Raw genomic sequence first — 24,868 nt, 5'->3', positions numbered from 1 at the left:
CTCAGTCTAAGACGAGTTACTGAAATAAATAGAGTTTTGCACCATATTCTAATTTTTAACCTGTAACCTAAATGCTGCTAAAACATTTTTATGTCATGATGAAAACAAAGAAAGCACCTAAAGCAAGCAAAACTATTTATCACACTTTGTGTTTTTGGTTAACATTTTCTGTTCAGTGTGAAAATGAAAACAAAGATGGCGGTAATTGATGTTTGCTCCCTATCAATCTATATCAATCAAGAGCTGCTTTTGAATGAACAACGCATTTATTATGAAGACAAAAATATTTAATTCAACTCAGGACTGGTTTGGTCAGCAAGGCCACATGGATAATTTCTTCACCATTAGCTGGAGCATCGCAGTTCTAGAACCTGCTTGTGTTTCATGGGCAAAGCCCCCAGAGATCAGATCAGATTGAGCGGTGACACTGAACACCATTTTCGAGGAGGAGGAGTGGAGGTGGGTTGCAAAGTGGATTCCTGTGTGAGCTTTACAAACTCGGAATGATGAAGTAAAACCATTTATGTATGAAATGCAGTTTGACCTTTTTTAAGTATTTGAAGCTGAATTTCTTATGTTTCAGCAACTGAGAGTTGATGCCATGTGGGTTTGCTGTTGCACATAACAGCCTGACACATTCAGGGATTTATCAGAAGCTTTCTTTAATCCATTAATTATGCATGTAATTTGAATACATTCGGCAAATCCACCTCTGTTTTGGGGTTCTAGAAACCTTTAGTGATCATAAAATCAAAAGCACTCAAAGCACAATGCACTGGTCTTCTGAACCCAAAAAGCTGCAACGGTTAGCATTTATTAGCTTTATATTTTTACATTGTTATTATTATTAAAGTTTTTACTGCCCAAGTTATGTATAATGTAAGGAAAAAGCTGAACACAAAAAGTACAATCAAGCCTTAAACATGTATGTACCTATTTAAGATGTAATAATGTAAAAAGGATGCTTTTTTAAAAACACTGGTTGCTATCAGAAAGGAAAGTACAAAACCATTAAATGAGTTTAGGGTTATTGTTTAATTGCTCTGAAAATAAGTTTATGCATTTTAAATAAATACTATTATTATTCTTTACTGCAATGCCATTTTAGTTTTGACAATAAGCCATCTGAATGCCTTATTATTAATTTAAACTCTTAGTTGTTTGTTTGGTGCTCTTTTATTTTGTTTTCATGGCTTATTTTTAAAGTTAACATGAAAAAGACAGAAATGTGAGTCTATATTATATCCTTTCCATTAGCATCTGCCGCTCTACAATGATTGAGTTTGTAGTGTGCTAGAAAAAGTGCACTAAAAGGTGAATTATATTACTTGGTTTTTTGAGAACATTCACTAATATTTGATTTTCTGTTAACTTATTTTTAAAAAGTTTTCTACTAATACATTTTTAATGGAGCTTGAATTTAATTTTTCATGTATTTTTCCCACCCATCACCTTTTTTTCTGTCTAAAACGTTTCATGGTTTTTATATACTACTTGCATTCTATTTTGCAGTTTTCCGTTCATGTGAATGTCTGCTATAGTTTATTACACAGTATTTCTAAATGTATTATATACATACATATACATACATACATACACACACACATATATATATATATACATATATATATATATATATATATATATATATATATATATATATATATATATATATATATATATACATACATACATACATACATACATACATACATATATATATATATATATATATATATATATATATATATATATATATATATATATATATATATATATATATATATATATGTGCAAACTTTTCTTCACTGTACAGCCTTTTCTCAACTCTGTGAATAAACTTCGGTGCTCTTGCACCTAAATGTCCCCACTGGGGGACAACAAACGAATTTCCTATTCTTCTTCCTTTATTACCATATTTGTACATGACCACCTGTTCTGAGACATTTATGTTGGTTTTCTGTAAGAAATTCGGAGTAAATAAACGGCAGCAGACCCAGCCGAGCCTGGTACTATTGAAGAACTTTGCACAGAACGCTGACCCTTGTGGGGCCAGCAGGAGGGGCCGTGCTGAGGTGTTCGAGGAGCCGTAAAAGCAGACAGTGTGTCGCAAACCAGGTGTTTTGCTAAGGTGACGTCGTAAAGAAGAGGGGGGAGGAATTGGATGGGTGAGGGGGAGGGAGGGAGGAGGTAACTCTCTGAACGGCTGCGCTTCAGACTCAGCGAGAGGATCATGGCGGATGGCCCCAGGTGTAAGCGTAGAAAACAGGCAAACCCGAGGAGGAGCAGCGGTAAGTCCAAACTCCTCGGTAACCGCGGCTGGGCGAGCCGGGCGGGTGTCCGCGAGCTTTTCACTCGGTAAAGTCCCGCTGGAGACTCTCGGGAGTGAGTTGGACCACATTTGTGCGACTTTGGAGTGCGTTCATATATATCCCTGTGTGGTGGTGTACCGTTATACCTGGCTGGCTTCTCTCCCTCCGCCTAGCGGTGTATGTATGGGGCCGCCTGCCCGAGCGAACCGTTATCCGCCTCTCATAATAACCAGAGGAGCGCTTGTTTCTCGGATGTATTCCCCACTTTTCCTCCACTTTTCCCACCGTTGCTTTTGTACTTTTTGCCACTTTCTCAGCGACAGCAACACTTGACGGCAGGTTGAGGGGCTTTCACGTAACAACGTGGCCCGTTGCAGTTGAGTCAGTGTGATATTTTTTTTGGGCGAGGTTGTTCCGAGGGGCTTGTTGTATGCTAACTTTCTGCCTGTTCGGGCCGGACGGAGCTTTTCCTCTCTAGGGGTTGAAAAAACACAGCTTTACGTGTTGCTTTCGTGGTCGCGTGGTTAATTGCGCAGTTTGTGCTCAGATCGGGGCTTTTTTTGCACGAGGTTTGGTTGCGTTCAGTGGCAGAACAGATATGAGATGTTTATTTTATCTCCACTTCACCCCGCCTTGCTGCAACTGCACATGTTCGCGTTGTTGAGGTAAGATTGAAAAAGACAATATCTGTTTAAAACATTTTAATAATAAAAATGCGAAATGTGATTTGTAAACCGTTAGCCAAGTAGATCAGGACTATCTTTCTTTATTTTGCTTGTTTTTGCTGTTCTAGTTGATGTTTGAAGCTGCCTTTTTCTGGTAAAGTATGTATATTTTAAGCATATTTAACTCTGTTTCGTACAAATAGAATATTTTGCAATAATCTAAAACAGGATGTTGTTTAATCTGACGAGGGCAGTGCTAGAAGCTTTATAAATAGGATCTCTGTAGGTGGATGCAATAACTTTAAATTTAGCCAACCTTTTTCAGACAGAGCCTCTCATTGGACGGTTTCTTACCTGTCCTCCCCTCCTCTCACGTTGCGCCAGCCAATAATAAACCCATAAATGTATAATTTCGGGCATGAAGCGTGTGTGTGTGTGTGTGTGTGTGTGTGTGTGTGTGTGTGTGTGTGTGTGTGTCAAGGGGATGGAAAGCACCTTTTTTTTCTCCTGCTGACGCCACGACGGTGACTGTACGTCTGAACAGGAGCCATCATCATCATCATCATGTTTACCTGAACGCGGATAACGGGCAGACAAATGGCCTAGAAATAAACACAAATAACACCTGCGGCTTTTCGAGCGTGCCCAGACCAGGATCCTCTCTGCGTTTCCTAAAAAAGAGGCTCCGTGAGACGCAACGAGCCAGGAATATCGCTCCAAATGTCAACTTGTGCAGGTAGAGATGGAGATGTATTTATAGTCTTCATCGTGCGGCTGCAAAGCCTCGCTTGGATGCTCGCCTCCGTTCGTTCTCGCGGGATTTATCTCGCCAGCACGCATTTCTGACCCACTTTGTGCATGCATTACCTCTGCTTTTATGTATTTTGTGGGCCGATTGCCCTGTTTGGTCGTGTGCACCCATGATGCTCTCCATGAATCTGCGTGCGTGTGTGTGTGTGTGTGTGCGTGTGCTGTGGACAACGAGCGGTGCATTAGGTGGTTTATTCCTCCCTTCATCCCTATCGTGTTCAGTAACGGTGCCTAAACGGCTCTCCATCAAACCTCTTATACCATCTATTGTGCTGCGATCATTCCTTATGCAATTCTCCAGATCCGAGGGGGAATGGCGCTCAGTGCCATTACTGCAGTGTAGGTGGGGTTGTTGATTTATTTATTTATTTTTGTCTGGACCGGAGACAGCCAGGTACGCAAGGTGATGCAACACCTATAAAGGTGTATTTCTACCGATTTCTTACCCACTCTTCTGGCCACAAAAGGCATGGTTTCTGCACCTCAATGCTCTTATTTGATCATTTTTACCGGTTTCCCCACATTTATTTTTAAAAGAGCTTTTTTAGTTTTAAAAATCTCTGAGAACAGAGGCGCAATCAAGATGGCTAAAGGTGTTCTGCTTCCCTTTTTCAACCTGACACAGATGGCTTATTCACAGCCATTTTAGGTATAATCCAAAAATTAGCTTGTGCTAAGTCATCCACCTGATTTTACATTTTACAACTGCTCTTAATGGATGACATCTTTAACGAAGCTGGTAATAACTGGTATTCCTCAGATGGCTGGGTCCAATATGGTTTTGCAGATTTACCCCTCAATTCTGCAGTAAACAATTTCTCACCTAATGCACTTTTTAAAACCATAGATGCTATATTTCGTTTATTCCTCTTTAGTCCTCGCCGACGGAGAACACCAACCTCTCACACTTACTAAGCAACTGCAGGAAAAACTCCCAGTGCTGCCCTGGTTTACTGACAAAGAAAGATGTAGTATATGTCATTTAGAGTATTTGAAAAGAGCGGCTATGTGACATAAAAAGCGACATTCAATGACCAGAGGAAACGCCATTTTTCACAGCACTCTGAGGCCCTAAAGCAGTGTAAATTACAGATGGGGGATTTCCACCACATTTAGGTGGGAGATGAATATTTGAAATAAATGGATGTTTAGAAGCAATCAGTGCATTTACATTCACATCATCTATCTAATTAACTGGGCTGCATGGTGGCGCAGTGGCTAGCACTGTTGCCTCGCGGCACGAAGGTTGCAGGTTCGAAACTCGGCTGTGGCCTTTCTGCGTGGAGTTGTGTGTTCTCCACATGCATGCGTGGGTTTCCTCCGGGTACTCCGGTTTCCCCCACAGATCACAACATGCCCTACAAGTTATAAATTGTAAGTCGCTTTGGATAAAAACGTCTGCTAAATGAATAAACATAAACTGGGAGCCTTTACTCTAGTTTACATGTATGTTAGAAAACCAGGCTCTCAAATGCAGTTTGCTGTACTCCAGTAGTGGTGACATGCGCCCTTTCATGTCCAGATTCTTCTGGTTAGCTTATAGCAACACAAATTGTAAACACCAGCGGGCGTGAAGCAGACTAAGGGTGTTTCACAATGTCCAGGCACCTGGCCTTGTGAGGCGATGTCTTGCGAGGCCAGGCTCCTTGCTTAAAGGCTGATTCATGCTTCTCCATCTGCGTCAGTGCGGAGACACGCAACGCCATTATCCGTCCTTGTGTAGGGCTCCGGCAGGCACGAAAGTACTTACGGAGTCGAGCCCACATTTTTAAATATCCGTCGAACGAGACAGATTACGCAAGCTTGTGATTGGTCAGGACGCCGCTGTTGTTTACAGTGCCGCCATTGCGCCCTCAAAAACAAAAAGAGAGATGAGGATAACTAGCGGCAGACATAGAGAAGCTTGAAGAATACCTCGCAAAAAAACTCTAAAACATCAACGTTTAATTCCCCCGTGACTGGAGGAGTGGAAAGATGCATAGCACGCGTTTTATTTGTGGAAGGAAATGACAGGAAACGTGGGTTTAGAGGTGGGGAGCGCATGAAGAGGTGGAGGAGGATGAGAGACAAATTTGTCTGTGTTAAAAAGTCTCTTATATACAAAAAAAACATAATATAAACACACTATCTTGGACCGGATACATGACAGGATACCACAGAACAGCGCTACCCCCTCTGTTGTCCTGCCGGGCAATTGCTTTGCAACACTCTCCAGGAGACGGAGAAGTATGAGAGCAAAACGCTTCCGTCAATCCGTGCGTGTCTGTCCCTTGCGGAGCTGTCGGAGAAGCATAAACCAGGCTTAAGTGGACACTGTCCTTCCTTGGTCAAAGAAAACGGTTGAATGGAACAGACTTGCATCACGTGACCACGGCGGTCACGAAACGTCACGTGACACGGGAGATAACGTTATATTTTATACGTATTAGTTTCAATTTAAATTTATAATGAGCCTTTTACTTTTTAAATTGTGTATATGTTTATTAAGTTAAAAATATAAGCGAGTTACTACCCGCTAGCCACCGAAGCTGCAACTACTAAGCAACTAACTAACATTAGATAACTTCTTTGGATCTAAAAAACATTTTAAATTAGTTGACTTTCTTTTTAACTTGAAAATTGTCCCCAAAGTAGCTGCCGGCTTCCGATCCACCGTCTTTTTGAAAATACTGCGGTGTATTGTGGGTAATTTTTGACCAAGGCTAGGCTACAAGACACCTCCTGTGTATCCTCGCTCAGCTAGCTAAACGGCTAACAAACGGAGAACATATACCTCGGTAGAACATGAACATTGTAACACGTCTTGGTGGCTCCTGATGATGTATCTCCTAGGCAACTGGGGTGGGGCCAAGACATCAAGGCAAGGTTCCTTGGCATTGAGAAACACCCTAAGTTAAACAGGTTGTGCACAATGGCTGAAGGAATGGATGACAACAAAGCTGCAGCACAGGTTATTTGGTACATACTTCACTGATTGATGTTGTTGCAGTTGTTACTTTGTGGCGATGTCATTAGAAGACAGCTTCTGCGATCTCGTCACTTCTGGAAGTCACCGGCATGAACGCGACTGATCTGTTTACGTGCAGAGGAAGTCGGGTTCCTTCCGCAAGATGCGTCAGCTCGATTAGAACAAGTTCACCTACATCAAGAGACTAACGCGTTTACATGCAATCAAACAAATTAAGTCTATAGGGCAAATGTAAAACACACAGTAATGTTTAAAGCAGCATCAAAGCTGGTTATTTTCTTCTCCTTCCATTCTGCTTCACCAGCAACTTGTCCAATTTTACAAATGTCTGTTAGGCAACATCTGCTGATTGCATTTCCTTCAACCAATGGGCTGGAGTGGATCATAAGTCCCGCCCAGCCACTCAGCTGGGCCATTTCTGCGTATGTGGCCTGGAAAGTTGTCCTTTCGGGTCAGCACAGTGAAACGGAGATGTGTGCATACCGTGAATACAGTAAAATTAACCTCAAGTTCCGAGATTGGAAAGGGGTCTAAATATGCTAAAACTGGTACTGATGGGGTCAGATTGTCAGTTATTTGTTTTGTGTCTTGTGAAAGGGGAAAACATGCCAAAGAGAACACATTCATAACTTATTTCATTTTTGAACATCTTTGATTTTTGATGATGTTTGGACATCTTTGATCTATTTGAACAAGGACAAATATTTAGAAGTCACCATTTCTTGGTATTTAAATCAAATTGCTGAGAATGCAAATTACATTAGAGGTTATTCACTTGATGGTGTTTTGTGTTACTGCTTAACTGATAAATATCAGCAGAAAGCTCACAGGATTAAGTTTGTCTAGTGGTTTATGAACGTATAATTTTTAGCCCTGTTCATAACTGTCATTCTTTCGCTCATCTATCCTTTTTTGTTAACTGTGAAGAGTATTTGAAAATCAAGCTTTAGTAAATGTTAGAGAAGTATAAAGTGACTATTGTGTCCAAAGGAACAAGGTTATTACCAGTTTTGTATTGAAAATCCCATCTTAAGGGGTAGCCGATATTTTTTTGGCACAAACCAAAGTTGCCATTGCCATTACTCACAGCAGTGATAGAAGATGGTCCTTTCAAAGACAAAAAGCAACACTTTTTATGCTTTACATAATTTTACTTATTTTTTCCTGAGTGATGTTCAATACTCATCTGGTCCTCCCTTTAGACATCATTTCAGAGTAATTCCCTGAGGTAGTGTTCATAAAAGCCACATCGTAGGAGGACTGGGGCTCCTTTTCAGGTGTTACCGATGTTTCTACCAGGAACTAACAGCATTTACTTTGTCTTTCACAAGAAACCAATCTGGGCCTTTTGAAGCGGTTTACTAGCTAAGAGCCCTTGCTTTAGCCCTCTTTATACGGGACTTCCTCCCAAGCAGCACCTCATGTACTCCTCACTTCTGAGCTTCTATCAAAAAGAAATGTTTGCATCATCCTCAATATTGCAGTTTTCTGCATATACAATAATCATTTATTGTGCTTTAAAGTAGTCATTTACAACAAACCATCTGATAGTCCTCCTCACTGGAGGCTCCTCGGCCTGCTGATCTGTAGTCTGCTGTAAATGGGAGGTGTCGGCCTCCATGCTGCTGCTGTGATCACTCCTTCATCATCCAGCACCTTCAAAGAGCACCATGTTTGTCTGTGTACCGATGCACTCTTGGCTGTGCTGTAATCTTACACCACAATTTAGGGACTACAGGAATGCAGCCTGGTGTTAACATACCTTGACAGGATAAACACAGTGGGCTGCTGCCTGGCTTGCCCCATTTGGTCTTAGAACTTCGTCATTGGTCCAAAGGAAGTGAAATTTAACTTGCAGTTGGTGCTGATGGGGTTGTTTTTGTTTAGATTCCCTTTTTGGTTCCAGTTATGGCTCTAGAGTTGATTTCTCTGCTGTTCAGTTTTCATATTTAGAAGTGCTGTAGTGTTTTTGAAGAGGCAGATGAAAAAATTAAGAGGAAAATTGTATTTTAGAAGTGATTGTGTAATATTAAGTTAGTTGTAGCTATGTGTAGGTTTTTCCAGTGACAGCGGCTGCTGTTAGCCAACAGCTTATCAGGAAGGTGTACTGTTTTAAAGGCTTGTGAAACACTCAGCCTACATTTGTTCCAGGAGGCATCTTTTCCCACAAATTCTTCTTTAGTAGAGCTGGAATGTGTGGTTAATATTAATATAATGTTCCTTAAACGTTTTGAGTGAATGGCTCTCTTCAAAGAGCCATATGTCCCATCACTAATGGTCAAACATAACATTGTGCACCTAGAACGATGAAGGAACATTATATAAATATTTATTACCTCAAATGTCCCTTCGTGTTCGTCTTGAATCGTGTAACTCTGTCTTATCTTAGGTACCATACAAGGAGTAGCTGCTCAAAACTCCTTGTTGGAAAATGAAAACAGTAAAGATGACTCTTAAGTCTGAAAAGACTAGCTCTTTTGAACAAAGCGGAGTCATCTCTGGGAATGGGGTATGTGTGAATCGTTCATCTGGGTACTGAATAACAAAATGAGAGGTTCTCTACAAGGATTCAACTCTCAACGCTCACAATGAAAAGATTTGATTTGTTCATGAACATAGCATCACTATGGAGCATCAACATTGCAGCATGTTTGAGGCAAATATACTCATCTAATATTAAGTGTACCTGATACTCAGTGATCCACCAATCACAATCATTGTTATTTAGTTCATGGAAACAGTAATGGCATAGGCTTTATCACAAAACCCAACCCCCCTCATACTTGGTTTTCTAAATTTCATTGGTTTTTGAGGCACCAGTACACAACATCCAGCACTATGGTTGATTCAAGCTATACATGTGACAATAGGGGGTGACAATTTTTGACCACAATCAGCCAATAGTTGAGGATTTTGCTCCAGCAGAAGGGGTTACCGTTCACCTATTGGATTAATTACGATGTCCATCAAAAGTTTGAAGCTAAGGAGGATGCATTCAAAGGAGATTTGGAAGTGCTTCAGCAGTACAGTGTTGGGCAAGTTACTTTAAAACTTTATTTATTACTTGTTACCCTCATTTTAAAGTAATTTACATTACAATTTTACTGATTTTAAAATGTAAGGCATTACACTACTTTTGCATTACTTTAAGTTACTTTCACCAAAACAACTTCAATATGAATCTGGTTATCTGACGCTCAGTGAGCTCATGACGAATATGTGGAAAGTGATGTGGTATCTGTTAAAAACAGTCAGATATGATAACAGTGCTTTAAAATGATTGTTTATTGAATAAAAGCAACAACAATCTGTACTCTCAGCACGCTGCCATTTTAGATTAACTGAGCAGGGAGTGAGGTGGTGGGGGCTCCAAGCCTATATTTGCCTTGGTCCCCAAATGCCTTGATACGGCCCTGAATATGGGACTGACTTCTGGGGAGATCGGATTCCATCACATGTATGAATATTAAATGCTTATATATTATTGCTTTTCACTGGTAAAAATGTGTATTGGGGATAAATCTACCAACTTTTTTTCTTTTCAAGCACTTTGTTTTGTTTTCTTGATTTTATTTGAATAATATCCTGCCCTTTCTCTCTCTATCCTTCCTGCATGCTGCATGTTTTCACCGTCTTCCAGAAAAAACGTTTCCTAGATTTCCTACTTTCTAACTAATCAGCCAAAGGGATCTACCGAACGAAAAAAAAAAAAAGAAGCTTAATATGCGCTGCGCTCCAGCAGCAATGAGTTGAAATCACCGGGGCACAGATTATGAACTCAGCTGAAAAGTACATGAAGTACCAGAGAATATGGGCTGATATAAACAATCGCAAACGAATTACTTTGTTTTGGTGGAGCGATTTTGTGACTATAACAGCGGCCGCGCACAGAACGCAGCTGGAGTATTTGAGTCATTTCCGCTGCGTCCTCTCTGCTCATAGAATGCCCGCAAAGCTGAGTCCATAAATGACATCATATATGTGGATATTGGATCTTTTTTCAGGCTTCCCGCAATTTGAATTTTTAGGAAACCCACATCTTGATTCTGGGTTTAAAAATGCATTGTAATTACCGCGTTACTGACAATTGTACTGAGTAAATATTACCATTTTCTTTCCCTGTAATGCCTTACATTACCACATTACAGCAAAAAGCAATGCATTACAGTAATTAATTACTTTTGTACTGCATTACTCCCAACACTGGGCATATTATGTTGGATTGTAGACTAACTATTTTATTGGTGGACATTATTTGGCCGCTCGTGAATGTAAAAGACCATTTTGTTTAAGATCATTGTTTAAGATCATTCTGTTCTGTCAATGAAATTAGGCTTTGAACACTGACATTATTATTATTTTCACTCTGAGTGGTTTTACAAACATTTACTGTGTCTACAGTCATGGTTGTCTCACCCTGCAAAGAAACTCTGATTTAACCCAGAAGAATGTAATTTACCTTCCGAGGCACGTAAAACGCCAGCAGGTTAACCAATCAGTCAGGTGAGAGTGAAGCTTAACTTAAAATATTCAAGTCATCTGTTGAATATTTTTGTCATTTTTAATGTTTCAGGGTTTGAAAATCCAATATTGTGCCGTGCTGAATTCCATTACAAACAAATGGTTTACTAGGGTTAATTGCCAAAGTCTGCTCTTCATGCAGAGATATTTTATCCCACCAACAACTGCACATGAAGCACCAAGCAGAAGAAAAGCTGGACATAAAAGCAGCAGGAATTTTATCAGTCAGTTTGATCTTTATGCATTAAAACAACACATAGCTCCAGGTTCTGTTGCAGCTGTTTTACACTGGGATGGAGTCATGTGAGCAGCCTGAGGTCATTCTAAGCATATTTGTTGCTAACGTGATTTGCAGTAGACTGTTCACCTTTGTACACTCATTAGTAAGTGCCATTACAGAAATCCACCTTGTTCTGTTGCTATGATGGTTGCTAATCTCTTCTATTGAAAACATGCTCATGTCAGCCTTTATTGATACATCCACCCATTTTTTTGTTCTGTGAGGATCATTTGTGGTATTAAAGGTTATTTTGGGTTAACAGTGGCTGGTATTTTATCCATAACCTGTGATCATTCATGTGACTCATGTGTCTCTTACTGAAGAGCCTAGGGTTGCACAACCCGAGTGCAGAGCGAGTGTTTCTCCTGCACAAATGGGCCTGTGGAATGACAAGGCACTACAGGATGTCTTTAGCAAGTCAGCACTGACCCCTCGCCAACGCCTTTTATGGTCCAGGGAGGGAGGAGCATCAGGCCACTGATGCTGCCTCTGTAACTAATTGGTGTGTGTGTGTGTGTGTGTGTGTGTGTGTGTGTGTGTGTGGACATGAATATGGGAAACTGCTTCTTTCCTCCAGGCTTTGAATAACACGGGTCCAGTTGTTTGGATTTACATGCATTAACATGTTGCCTTCAAGGGAAAAATAAAACCATAGTTATTATGTTTCTGTTGCAGATGATCTTGGATGATGAAAGCATCTTCTTGACAGATGAGGCTTGGGATGTTACATCTAATTATTCAGTGCACTGTAATGAAGACAAATGCATTGGTTTAAACCAGATTAAACAGCAGCCCCATTGTCTGATTTCTACATTATTTTGTTGTCACTAAGCAGTTGCAGCTGCTCTACAAGTCTTTATTCTGCTGCGTTTGGGGAAGTTGATGAAATCAACTGATTCAAAACAGCAACTGTAATCACCAGCTGAACCACAGAGTTAAAGTCGCCACGGATGACAGGTGACTAAAACCGTTACCCAGTACAGACGTGTCTACTGATGCAGGTGTGATGTGCCTGTGCTGCTTGAACGCCTGACGTGAGGCCTATTTATAGTTGAGGTGAAAGGGAAATGGTTTCTGATTTAAAGTGAAACTGAGAGCAGCTAATTGTGTCACTGGGGCTGCTTGAACTGAGTTCACTAAAGTGCTAGGTTTTAGAGAGACTTGTTTATCGTTGGAGCATATTTATTGATGTATGTTTTAAGGCAAAAATCTCAAATCCCTAAAGAAATAATTTCAATCCAGGTAATTTTATAGTACAATTCCTGTAAATTCAGCTGTTCTGTGGAAGAGAAAGCTAAAGTTAGGCCAGTGCTAGCTCACTTCCTCTTCTTGTTTGGGTCATCATGGATTTTCTTGTGGTCTGAGTCAATCAGGCACTGATGAAAGGTTCAGAAGCTTTAGGTTGTTGAGTTATTGAGCTTTTGTCCTAGTTTACATGTACGTTAGAAAACCAAACCCTCAAATGAAGTTTGTTCCACTCCAGTACGGTAGGTGGCGACACGCACCCTTTAGTGCCAGCAATCTTTTAGTGAGCTTATAGGGAGCCTAAAGCTGTTTTTATAGGACCATAGCGTAGGGCTGCTCGATTATGGCAAAAATAATAATCACGATTATTGTGACTGAAATTGAGATCACGATTATTTAGGACGATTTTTCAATTTATGTTGATTTTATTTGTTTTTATTCAGTCATAAAATTGCTCAGGGCACAATCAGGACAAAAATAAGAAACAAGATGATCACTAAAAGAACTCCTGATTCCCAGGATAAAAAGACCAATATATTTATAGCTCATAGTCTATGACCCAAGGGCTATAGACCTTGGTTTAACTCATTTAAGTCTAACCAGTACAGAACCAAATACCAATATCTTGCAAATACTGACAGCAAGAATTATACAGTGGCATTTATAACAAATAAATGCAAATAAATTCATGTTCACAAAATGTTGCATAACATTTATATAGTCGTGTCAAGGTGCTGTAGGAGCGTGCACTAGCACCGTGTCCTCAGAGAGATTAGTTATTATTTATCACCAGCGTGAAGAACTTATTTCTACCTTATTTATAAACTATTTATTTACAGGTCCATCAGTTAATGTAATAATTGTCCCAACCACAGCTACACCCCCCACCCCCCAACCCGGTCTCACAGCAATCGGGCAAGCTGCACGTTTGTTTAGCACGCCACACTCGCACATTTAGCTGTTTTTAGCTGCTCAGGAGTCCGCAGGTGCGGTGTGTGTGTGTCACTCACTCTGGTTATTCCAACAGGGAGCCGGCTCCGAGAGCTGTCTTTAGCGACCGACACATCACGACATCATTCCCTTTCCTAATGTCCTGAAGAACGGTCCGGAGCGCAGGCGGAGTGTTTAGCTAACCTGCAGGAAATGTCGACGACAGTTATCCAGAAAGTAGCTAAGGGTTACCAGAGATGTTTCTGAGATGTTCGCTAGGTACTTTTAGGATTAAAAAGTCAAGAAGGGGGTCTGAAAAGCTGCTAGAAATAGCGTCAAAGTCGCTAAGTTGGCAACACTGTGGAGGAGCGCTTCATTTGCAACTCAGGGCAGCGCAAGCGGGAGGAGCAAATAATCGGCTTGTTTTGTTTTTTATAATCGTTCAAAACTCAGATCGTAATCGTGATTAAAATTCGATTAATTGAGCAGCCCTACCATAGCGTTTTCAAAACGGAATTTGTCGCGGCACCCTGGGGAGGATTTTGGCATGAAGCTAGAATATACTGCCATCAGGCACCTCTCCAACCAAGACGGGATATAGGGAAGTACGGGCATTTTTTTGGATATTTGAAGTAGAGCTGAAACGATTCCTCGACTACCTCGAATAATTCGAGTACAAAAAAGCCTCGAGTCTAATTCTCTGCCTCGAGGCTTCGTTTAATTCATGTTTAATTAATTCATGGCTTTGCAATCACCCGGTGTCATGTTTCACCTGGACAGAAATAAGTGACGCACATACACACGCAAGTAGTGAATGTAACTTTCTCTTAAGCCATGGCGGACAACGTGGATCCCGGTGGAGTGCGAAAAAGACAGAAAATGTCAAAGTTGTGGGACCAAGGCGGAAAACGTAGTCCAGTGTAAATACTGTAAAATGAAGTTAGCCTACCACAACACCACAGCCTCCATGCTGCAGCACCTGACATCCACATGTAAATGTCACTTCTGCAAGCGGACTCGGAGCCTCTACAAGAAAATGCATTTTAGCCTGTATTTCTATATATTCTGCAGACACTGTGCGACTTTTTCATTTGTAGCACTTAGTTTCAGCTCACGCTGTGCGTCTGGTAGCAATACGTCGGACTTAAAGGAGACATAACATGAAAAACCCACTTTTTTATCCGTTAACACAGTGTGTTTCACATTTTAAGTGTCTAAGTGAGCAAAAAGGCTTATATTATTCACTGGAGTTGCTATTTAGATATTTAATAATTAAGTTTTGGGCATATTTGTCCACCCGTTCAGTTTTTACATGATCTATTACATCAGTAATTAATTTAGTCAGGATAACTACCAAATATGGTAATGGCCCTGGCTAAACACAGAGCCAATCCGCCATTTTTTCTTCTCGCTAAGATTTTTTGTAGTCCTATTGGAAAAATGCAGAATGTCTGGTTATTTTAGCCACACACAGCTCAAAACTGTTCCTCGTTTTAAGGAAGGGTGGTGTGGCAGTATTTAAACCCAGGAGCTGATGACACTACTGCTAAAAAAACACAGAAGAAAAAGTAGTGTGTTTGCGTTTGTTTGTGTGTGTGTGTGTGCGTGCGCGCGCGCGCGCGTGGTTCGTTCTTCTGTCTCCAGGCTAGTGGCTAAGTACTGAGGGCTTCATCTATCTAAAAGGAGTTATTTCCATCTGAATTTGGCAGCACCGGGACACAGCAGCAGAGCGGTAAGCTTCATTTCACTCTAAAATGTCGACAAACTTTACTTTAGATTTACGGGCATTAGCAGCACTAAAGCGTTAGCATCCGGCTTGCTATCGCTAGCACAGTATGCTAGTAAAGTTAGCACCCAGATTAATGTGGATTTGGCTGATTTTCGTGGAATAAAACGTGATTTCTGATCAACGCCTTCTTTTACACCAGATGATAACCTCCCACTGATTGTAGCAGCAGAGAGCCTGTGTGTTATTCTACGTGAGTGTGATGTAATCTTAGCATCCAGTAAATAAAGTCCCATATCAGCTAAAATGCAGCGTGACAAAGTCATTAAAGTGTGTCAACACAGTGGATTTAATAGTTTTAAAGAACAATCTCTGAGTGAAGTGAGGTTAGTTTTTTGTCTCACTGCAGATATAAAAACTAACTCTGCATCAGTCAGACGCAGCAAAGCTCACCGTCTGTATGAGCGTGAGCATCGGAAAGCTGATCAAATCAACTGTAAAATAATTAAAACAAAAGTAAAAATGTTCCTTTGCTTTTTAGAGTCAACATCCAGAAGACTGGAGCCGTGTTTCACTGACAGGCTGTCAGACTAACGCCCTGATGAGCTCAGCTGGGACAAACTGGTCTGATGTTTAGGTAAGTGAAGATCTGCTTCTCCAAGGCCTTGAGATGCTAGTAAAAAATAATTTAGCCAGCTTGCTAATGTTACTTTTCTTCTCCTCTAAGGAACACAGAACGTTCAGATGTTGGAGCTTCACGTCACCTACTGAGGAAGGAGACCCACCAGTAAAGAGACGGTAGCTGGACCAGACCAAAGTGAGTGATGACACACCTCAGCCACCCTCATCATTAAGAACACCTCACCCCCTGAATCACTCCGTCTGATGACAGCAGAGTGATTTATTTGATGTTTTACTTGTTTAGTCTGTTTAGAAATTATTGAATTACATTATTTTCTGTAATCGACCATCTGATCTGGATGTGTGCAGAATAACTTTCCCCAAATTCAGCAGCAGCTGGCCTACAAAAACAGCTGCAGCATGTAGTAAGTCTGTCTGCACTGCTCTCTAATGAGCTTCCTTTCATAAGGAATCATTTGTATAATTTTAGTGTCACTATTTTATTACATTTGTAAGAATATGAAGTCACTGCAGCAAAGTGAACTTGTGAACAAACACAAACGTGACTATAAACATGAAAGCTAAAGAAACAACTTTCCTAAAGCTGCTTGTAAACAAAATATGTCACTAATGTTATTGTCTATCATTGCAGAATATGACGATGACATCATGGAACTGGTCTTTGGAAAAGTTTTCCCTGAACCAACTCCGTTTCTAGATGAGGTAGAGAAGATCTGCATCTCACCAACCCTCTGGTCTCAGTATTCAGACAACGGAGGTCTCCCACTGTTATCCAGGACCAGTTTGAAGCCCACATACTGCCCCTCCCTCATCATCAGGAAACATCAATCCGTATCCTGAGGACAACAGAAGACGGCAGGAGGACAGGAACTCTGAGACCTAGACACCACCAGCACCGAGACACAAAGTACCTGTGTGCACAACGCCTGTTTAACTACTAAAGCCTGTTTATTATATTGTTCTACTTATTTGCTGTGAGGTTAATACTTAGAAAATTTGTATATTAATGTAAACAATAAAAAACATCACTGATTGTATGCTTTCTTTTAGATGTAATGGTCCAAACTCAGCCTTGTAGACATTTATTGCATCCTGTAGGTAAATACACAGAACAGGCTCAGGTCCAGGATGACCCAGCATGCTCTTCTTCCATTCTGGCTGTTAGGGATTGTATCAATAACTCAATGCCTACTGATGTTTTCACCTAACGGTATTTATTTAGAATGCAGGTAAGATTTAACTATATTTGTTAGCAAAGCAGACTGATCTTGGGAATTTCACTGCAGCACTGATGTCCACCTCTCTGTACACATTAGAGAGAATTACCACTTTACAGCTAAACACATTTAATAAAGATATAGGCTACACATTGCAGACAATAAAAACAAAGTTGTAAGCATTAGAATTATAATGATCACATTAAAGAACATTTGGAGGAATGTTCTTTATTTTTGACTAGAATCTCAAATCTTTAAATTAAAATGTAACTGCTTTTTATCCATTTTCAGCCATTAAGACACCCAATATAAAATAAGACTACTTATAAAATTATTTATAATTATATGTATGTATATATATAGATAGAGATCTTAATAAAATGTATTCTTTTAATGGTGTTTTAATGAGCTGTATCATTTTTTAAAACATTTTTTATAGAAATAAATAAGCAAGCAGCATTCCTTGTGTGTGTGTGTGTGTGTGTGCGCGCGCGCGCGCGCGCACGTGCCTGCTAGCTTGTCCCTCCGTCGGCAGTGACGGGTGTGTGTGAGTGACTACAGACAAATGCATGAGAGAGTTAGCAGCCTTGAAACAGCTTGATGAACTACCCTCCCCACATGTTTTAAAAATGCTAATATGCTATGCTAAATCTGCTATGCTAAATAATGATTTCTCTATAGAACTACAAAGTCCGACTGGGGGAGGAGAGTACAGGTCTGCACTATGGAGGGGGGCAGAGTTTACAGCTCCTCCTCCAGTTTAAAGAGACAGTACCCAAAAACGGCTCATTCTCAAGACTCTCCTCAGAACAGGGGTAGATGAGGGTCTGTAGAGCAACAATAATGAGGAAATCAGACCAAAGAACTGCAGTTCTACTGTATTTAGACCCCAACTGAAGGATTTAGATGTAAAAAGGAATAACTTAAAAGCATGTTATGTCTCCTTTAAAATGTGCTAAAAATAGCAGTTTTTACACAACACGTCAGACTTTTTATTGTGTTGTTATTGATGTCTGTTGTCCCTCAGGATTGCTGCAGGAGGACACAGGTATTTATGAGGAAAACGAAAGAAAGTAAATAAATGTTTTGTGATCTGTATAATTTAACATAACCACGGCAAACATGCTTTCTCGACAATCCTTGTTATTGTGAGAAAAAAAGTGTAGAAATGAAAACGGACGTTTGTTAATAGGGAAACAGCTGGTGAGCCATGTTTGAGCATGCGCCGTGATCGGTTCTGGTGCTGTTTGGGCCGCAGCCACTCGCATTTGTTTACTGTGAAGTAAAGTTGAAGTGCTGAAGCTTTGAAAACTAATTTTGAATAACACTTGAAGAATAACTGGCAATTGCTAGCTCATTTCAAGAGGTCTTTCATATTTTATTACATGTTATTTGATATAATGGTTTACAAAACACAAAAGGGTAATTTATTAGAGTACTCGATTAATCGATAAAAGATTCGATAGAGTACTCGATTACAAAAATATTCGATAGCTGCAGCCCTAATTTGAAGAATGCAGACGGACAGTTTATAGAAGGCGGCTATCCTGTTTGCAGCACGTGCAGAAAAAGTGTCTGTGAAAGGCAGCAACGCTTCAAATCTCATGACACATCTGCGTGACCATCACCCACAACTCTACAGTCAACGCAAGGCAAGCTAACGTTAGCGTTTTAGCTAAAATGCGTGATCCGAGGATTTGGATTGAGGGAGAATGCAACGAGTCGCTATATAAAGCAGCTGCAGCGCCGCTATCTGCATATAAACCGTGTCATGGACACCCCCATGTTGAAATGACGCTATGCTTTACGGGGCTCCCAGGGGCAGATAAGAGTTGGTCTTTCTCCAAGAATTATGAATTTAACAATGATTACTGCCTGATGACATTTTCCCAAATCTGCAAAGCTCACTGGAAGGACACAAACCGAGGATGATATTTTCCTGATATTGTCATGAGCTGAACTCAGAAGACCCGTAATGACGCCAAACACAGTTAAAGTATATAAAAATAAGTCTTTTGTGTTTGGTGAGTTACCAGATGGGCGAGGCTGGAGACAGAGTCGGAGACAGGCGAAGGTCAAAATGGCAGGCAGAGTACAAGGCAGGGGTCAGGAGAAAAACAAGGTCCGGAGTCAGAGATCAGGCAGGGTGGATGGCTGGAGAATTTACTGGCACAAAGTTTTCAATAATCTGGCAGAGACTGGATAGCAGGATGGTTCTTTTATAGCAGGGGAAGCAGGTGTGTGAGATGAGCTGAGGTGTCAGGAGCAGGTGAAGTGGATGAAGCTGATGACAGGAACAGGTGAATGGAGTTGATTGTGGTTGCCAGGGAAACAGGGCTTGTCAGGAGCTTGGTGAAGGTACCAGGTGAGCTGAATGAACGTGAAATGAGGAGGCAGAGGAGGGTGAAGGATGGGAGTCATGACAGATATAGGGTTTATTACTCAAGTAAGGGTAAAAAAATATCTGATTAGAAGGCTGCTTGAGTACTGAGTATCATCTGATCTAATATTTTTAAAATGATGACATCAAACAGACAAAAAATAAGAAGTTATGGGCAAATATTGGTATTTTAAAGACTAAAGGGAAAAAATGTAAACAAATAAACAACATAATTACAAAATAACACATTTTAGGCAAAATTTTTGACACAAACTGAGGACAATATTTCCTGATATACAGGGTTTATTTAATTGTGTGAAAATGTAGCACGTTTAAAAAAATACAGCGATAATACCGAAAACCGTGGTAATTTTGGACACAATAACCGTGAGGTTAAATTTTCACACCGTGACAACCCTACCTGGCGCACAGTATACGTGACTGTGAGGGACTGATGCGGCAATATTACTACCAAGTAAGGCGGAACGAATGCCGCAATATTCGCACAACGCCATGCCGGCATGGCGCGTTTATAGACATACCATTGCGGTAATATTACGCCGATTTGCCGGCATTTTGTGTCCTATAAAAGCACCGTAAGTCTCCTTCCTTTCCGGTCAGCTCATGGGTCCCCGTAAGAACGAAAAAAAAAATGAATGCAAGTCAACGGGGCTAAAAACGCTATTTTCGAATCTGCCCTGGATCGCACATATGTTGTACTGCAATTTCAATGAAAAGTAGTGATGGGTGTTTCGACCATGCCAGTCACGTACTTTAAGATTAGCTTGTAAAAGTTTGTAATTAGCATGACTACACACCAGAAATCGGCACGTCGCATTTATAATGTCACCACATAATCTTGTCTCCCCTAACGTCGCTGCTACTTACCAAATGACCAGATTTATGGTGGTTCTTTCCTCCTGTGGGAATTTTGCTGAACTTACAGCCCCTTTCATCAGTTTTCTCCGTGTCTGGCTCGATGACGTCACTTTCGTGAAGCGTATTTGCAGTCCTGGACTTATTTTCACACAAAGCCTAAAATAGCATTTCCCCCTGTTCTAAAATAAGAGCGTTCTTGGTATCAAAATGCGTCTTTAAAATTCACGGACATCATATGTGGAATCCATGGCACAAAACAAGCGGAATTAGAAATTGAGTTTTTAGCCCCGTTGACTTGCATTCATTTTTTTCATTCTTCTGGGGACCCATGGTCCGTAAGTAGATGGGTGTGACTTAGACTCGCAATAGGAACACAGACGGCAAACAGATGCTGGCGGGAGTGAAGCAGACGGAGTAAAAACAGGACATGCACAATAGCCGAAGGTATAGACAACGCTGCAGCACAGCTTATTTGGTATGTACTGTACTGTTTGACGGTGTTATGTATTTTACTTTGTGGCAATAATAATATTATTACTTGTCTGATATTACTTCTGTGATCTCATCACTTTTAGAAGTTACGGCATCGGCTCAACTGTGGTGTTAACATGCAGATGAAGTTGGTTTCCTATGGCATTATCTGGTTTCTTCAGCTTGATTAGAACCAGTTAGCCTTCAACAAGGCTAACGTGTTTACATGCATTTAAAAAAACATCAGTCTATGTAGACCAAAAGTTTGGTGTTCTTGTGCACATGCAAAGACGCTGTGCATCTTTTCCTTGGTACTAAATCGTAAAGCATAAACTCGGGGGACAGGTCTTTCTCACTCACCTATTTTTGTTGGCATTTAACTCGGCATGAGAGCTTTTTGGAATTTGATGTGTAAAAGTTTTTAATTTAATGTGATTTAATCTTTGTGTGCAATTTATTGATTTTATCTGTTATTAACAATTTCATTTTACCTACTGTTGACCGAGAGGCCTTGACTTCTAATTGTTGGTTATTTGCACTGTGGTCAGTTTTGTGGTATTAAAGTCCTTTATAAATAAATTTGGCACCCGCCCCCAATAAAAACATTTATGTAGCCATTAGACATCATCTTAATGTACTTTTCATAGCTAAACCATATATTATTTAACACTTTTGCTCTAAAAATTGTCTTTCTTCTCTTCAAATACAACAAGGTTTTGAAAGACTGAAGCTCTCATAAGGAGGTTATTTCCTCACAGCGTAGTGCGTCATTTGTAGTAAAAAAAATCTTGTAATCCTGACCCCTCCTCTAACCAAAGCCTTGAGTGGAACCAGAACTTAGACCTGAAGAAATGACAAACTTGTGTTTGTTTTAAAGGCGGCTCAGCCTATAACTGTTAACCTGCCCCCAAATAATAATTTATTTAATTTTCATTTAAATCTGTGGCTGGGCAGCTGATTTCTGAATGCCACACTGGTGAAACGTTCCTCTGCTGCTCCAGTAATGGACGTGCCCGTCCTTTAAACTCACTGTTTTGAGTCTTTTTGAGTGTGAAACCTCTGAACACACATGAACTCATCTGTGGGAGTTTGTGCAGGCTGTGTTAAAAGGGGCCTTCGCATTGAAAGTTGTGCACTCAGCCAGTGGGAAGCCTCTCCTGCTTCTTTGGTGGCAGCCAAATTTACATATTCTTCAAATCCCGTTCTCTTTTCTCTTCAGGCTTAGAAATCGTGGGAATTGGTGAAAACTCAGCCTGCAGTTTCTTCCTGCTTCACAGCGTTCGGCTGCAGTCGAAGGCGCTGCAACTGTAGTGTGTTGCTCACTAGAATAACACATTATCTGTCATGTGCACGTTGATTAAACTTTAACTCAGGATGCAAACCAAAAGAAGCTGCTCAGGGGCGAAGTAGGTTTTGAAAAAGACTCATAAATTAGTACTAAACAAAATACATACTCACCTTTAAAGGTCTAACTAATAGATTATAACTACAAAAAATTAGAGGGTTTATCAGTGAAATCCACCAAACAGTACTTGAAAGCTCATATGTTATTTTCACACAATCTGATTCTCTAAACGTTTCAAGTTTTTGTTTTTGTCAGTGTTAATTTATTTATAAAGCCCTTTAAAAACAGCAGGGTGAAGCACAAAGACAATCAGACATAAAAACACAGTCAATCATTTATTCTCCTTTAATATTTCACAACCAAGCAAATAATAAAACAAGGTGAAAATAAAATCAGACCGCATCATTTCTTGTATAATTTAAGCCAACAAGGATAGAACAGTGATATGTCTGTTGGATGGGAGGAGACCTCTGCAAGTGGCAGCGTTCTCAGGATTCTCAGGAGACAGTAATCATGGGAGGTGGACAGGTGGGTTGGGAGGAGCCTAACTCTCTAAAGACACTCCTGAGACTGCAGAGGGAGCTGCAGCCGCAGCAGGACAGGTAGGAGTGCAGGAGAGAATTAGATTAAATGCCCAGCACGGTGATTTATTCTCCCCTTAACTCGCTCTTCATTTGGGTAATTTTTTTATCATTGAAGCAGAAAATTAAAGTGGGCACCCTTTTTTTTAGTTGCTTGTATTTAATTTAAGTGTATTTACCTGTTTCTGACCAGTGTGTGGTGGGTGTTGGTTTTAGAAAGGAAGTGAAGGGTAAAGTGCAGGCGGTCAGATTCATATCTGAGTTTGTTTTATGAACTGTGAATTATTTTTAAGAGTAATCAATTTTGTGAGCAGGTTTATTAAAAATGATGTTCGTTCACCACTGACATGAGTCTCTTTGATTAAAAAAAAAAAAAACTTTGAAAACTGTTTATTAATCCTGAAATTAGAGAATTTATTTAGCAAATATTATCTTTTAGCTGAACATTTAAGTAAAACCTCAAAAAAAGTTAAGGTTTGACATTAAATGTTGAAATAACTTTGCATGTCCCGGTCATAATAGTCTTGTAAAGTTCGGGTTTTGTTGACATAACTATTTTCTAACTTTTATGGCCAAAATGTCCAATTCTGGTATTGTTCTACAATCATAGATCCTCATTTGTAGTCAGATTAGTCAGATGATGATTTTATATATTTTTTATGTTATTTGAAAAATTATGTATGTTTTCTTTATTTGTTTGAAATAAAAATAAACTTAACTAAAAAAATATTTAATTTTCTACTTTTATCATGATGGCTCAAAGTTAGAATCCCCTAAAAAGAAAGAATTTTGAACATGATTTATCTTTACAAAATATTATTATGCAACAAAATACTCATATGCCGTTTTTTTGCCAAAGCCTTTGTGACCATTGTATTACTGCTTGTGTCCGCAATACTACAGACATTAAACAACATTCCCTAATTATCAGTAATCGAATGCTGAAAAATTTCAGTGAGCAGACCTTTTTACCAGACTTGGTGAAAAAACAATGGCTGTCGAGGATGCTTGGTCACATTTTTAAAAACTCCTTTATCTCGGTTTTAGATAGAAATGCTCCTTTAAAAAAAGTCAGAGTTTTAAATGATTTCAGTCCCTGGATCAACACTGAACTGTCAGAGCTGATTTGTCTAACACATTAATCTTGGCAAAGAGCAAAGACATCCAAGAATATCTGCGACCGTCAATCCTTCAGATTAGAGGCAAACTGATTATATATATATATATATATATATATATATATATACATAAATTTTTTCTATGTTGGCCATCAGCCGAAATGAGAGCAGGGGGTGGGGTTTGCACATTCATTATGATCAATAATTTCTGATCAATGTGCCTGAATCTGAGTTCTTAAAGAGTGTTTTAAGTCTGTTTTTATTGCTTGTACATATTATATGTGAGAACAGTCCTTTTGTCTTTATGTGTTACACAGTTCTATCTTATTTGTATCTTGTATGTTTTAATCTTTTCTGTTTTTCTTGGGTGTAAAGCTAACCATTTGTCTGTTGCTGCTGCCTCTTGGCCAGATTGTCGTTGTAAATGAGAATGAATTATCGATCGACTCATCTGGTTAAATAAAAAATAAATACGCAAACTAACTGCCTCCCACTAATCGTAATCTTTTGGCCAATGCTCATTTTTATTTCAATTCATTTAACAGCTCATAACAATAATAAGCTGACCAAACATTGCTTCTTTGTTTGTTTTTATGAATTTTTAAACATATTTTCCACTGAAAATTGTCTATGAAATGACAAAGGCTTAATAGAAAATTAGACATTGCTTAAATCTTTAGGAATACTTAGCTCAGCTTATTCTCTCAATAACAACGTATCTCCTTGACTGCCAACAACAAGAGTTGTTTACATTCTGTGGAACCCAGTTTGTGGGTCT

At 39.8% G+C, this 24,868-nt stretch overlaps 1 protein-coding gene across 2 annotated transcripts in view; it reads left to right on the top strand.

Moving 5' to 3' along the window:
* Window positions 1-2,159: 2,159 nt before the first annotated feature.
* Window positions 2,160-24,868, top strand: part of zeb1a (zinc finger E-box binding homeobox 1a) — an 83,675-nt gene continuing 60,966 nt past the window's right edge. The window contains exon 1 of one of the 2 annotated variants that reach the window (XM_015956069.3): window positions 2,160-2,291. In XM_015956069.3, the coding sequence (XP_015811555.1) occupies window positions 2,234-2,291 (58 nt within the window). In that variant the 5' untranslated portion in view covers window positions 2,160-2,233. Of the gene's footprint in view, window positions 2,292-2,313; window positions 3,714-24,868 lie in introns of those variants that run through there. The other variant, XM_015956070.3, reaches the window with a different exon arrangement.

Source organism: Nothobranchius furzeri, chromosome 11 (genome assembly GCF_043380555.1).
Source record: "Nothobranchius furzeri strain GRZ-AD chromosome 11, NfurGRZ-RIMD1, whole genome shotgun sequence".
NCBI lineage: Eukaryota > Metazoa > Chordata > Actinopteri > Cyprinodontiformes > Nothobranchiidae > Nothobranchius > Nothobranchius furzeri.
Note: the sequence above shows the minus strand (reverse complement) of the source record. Positions and strands in the feature narration are given on the sequence as shown.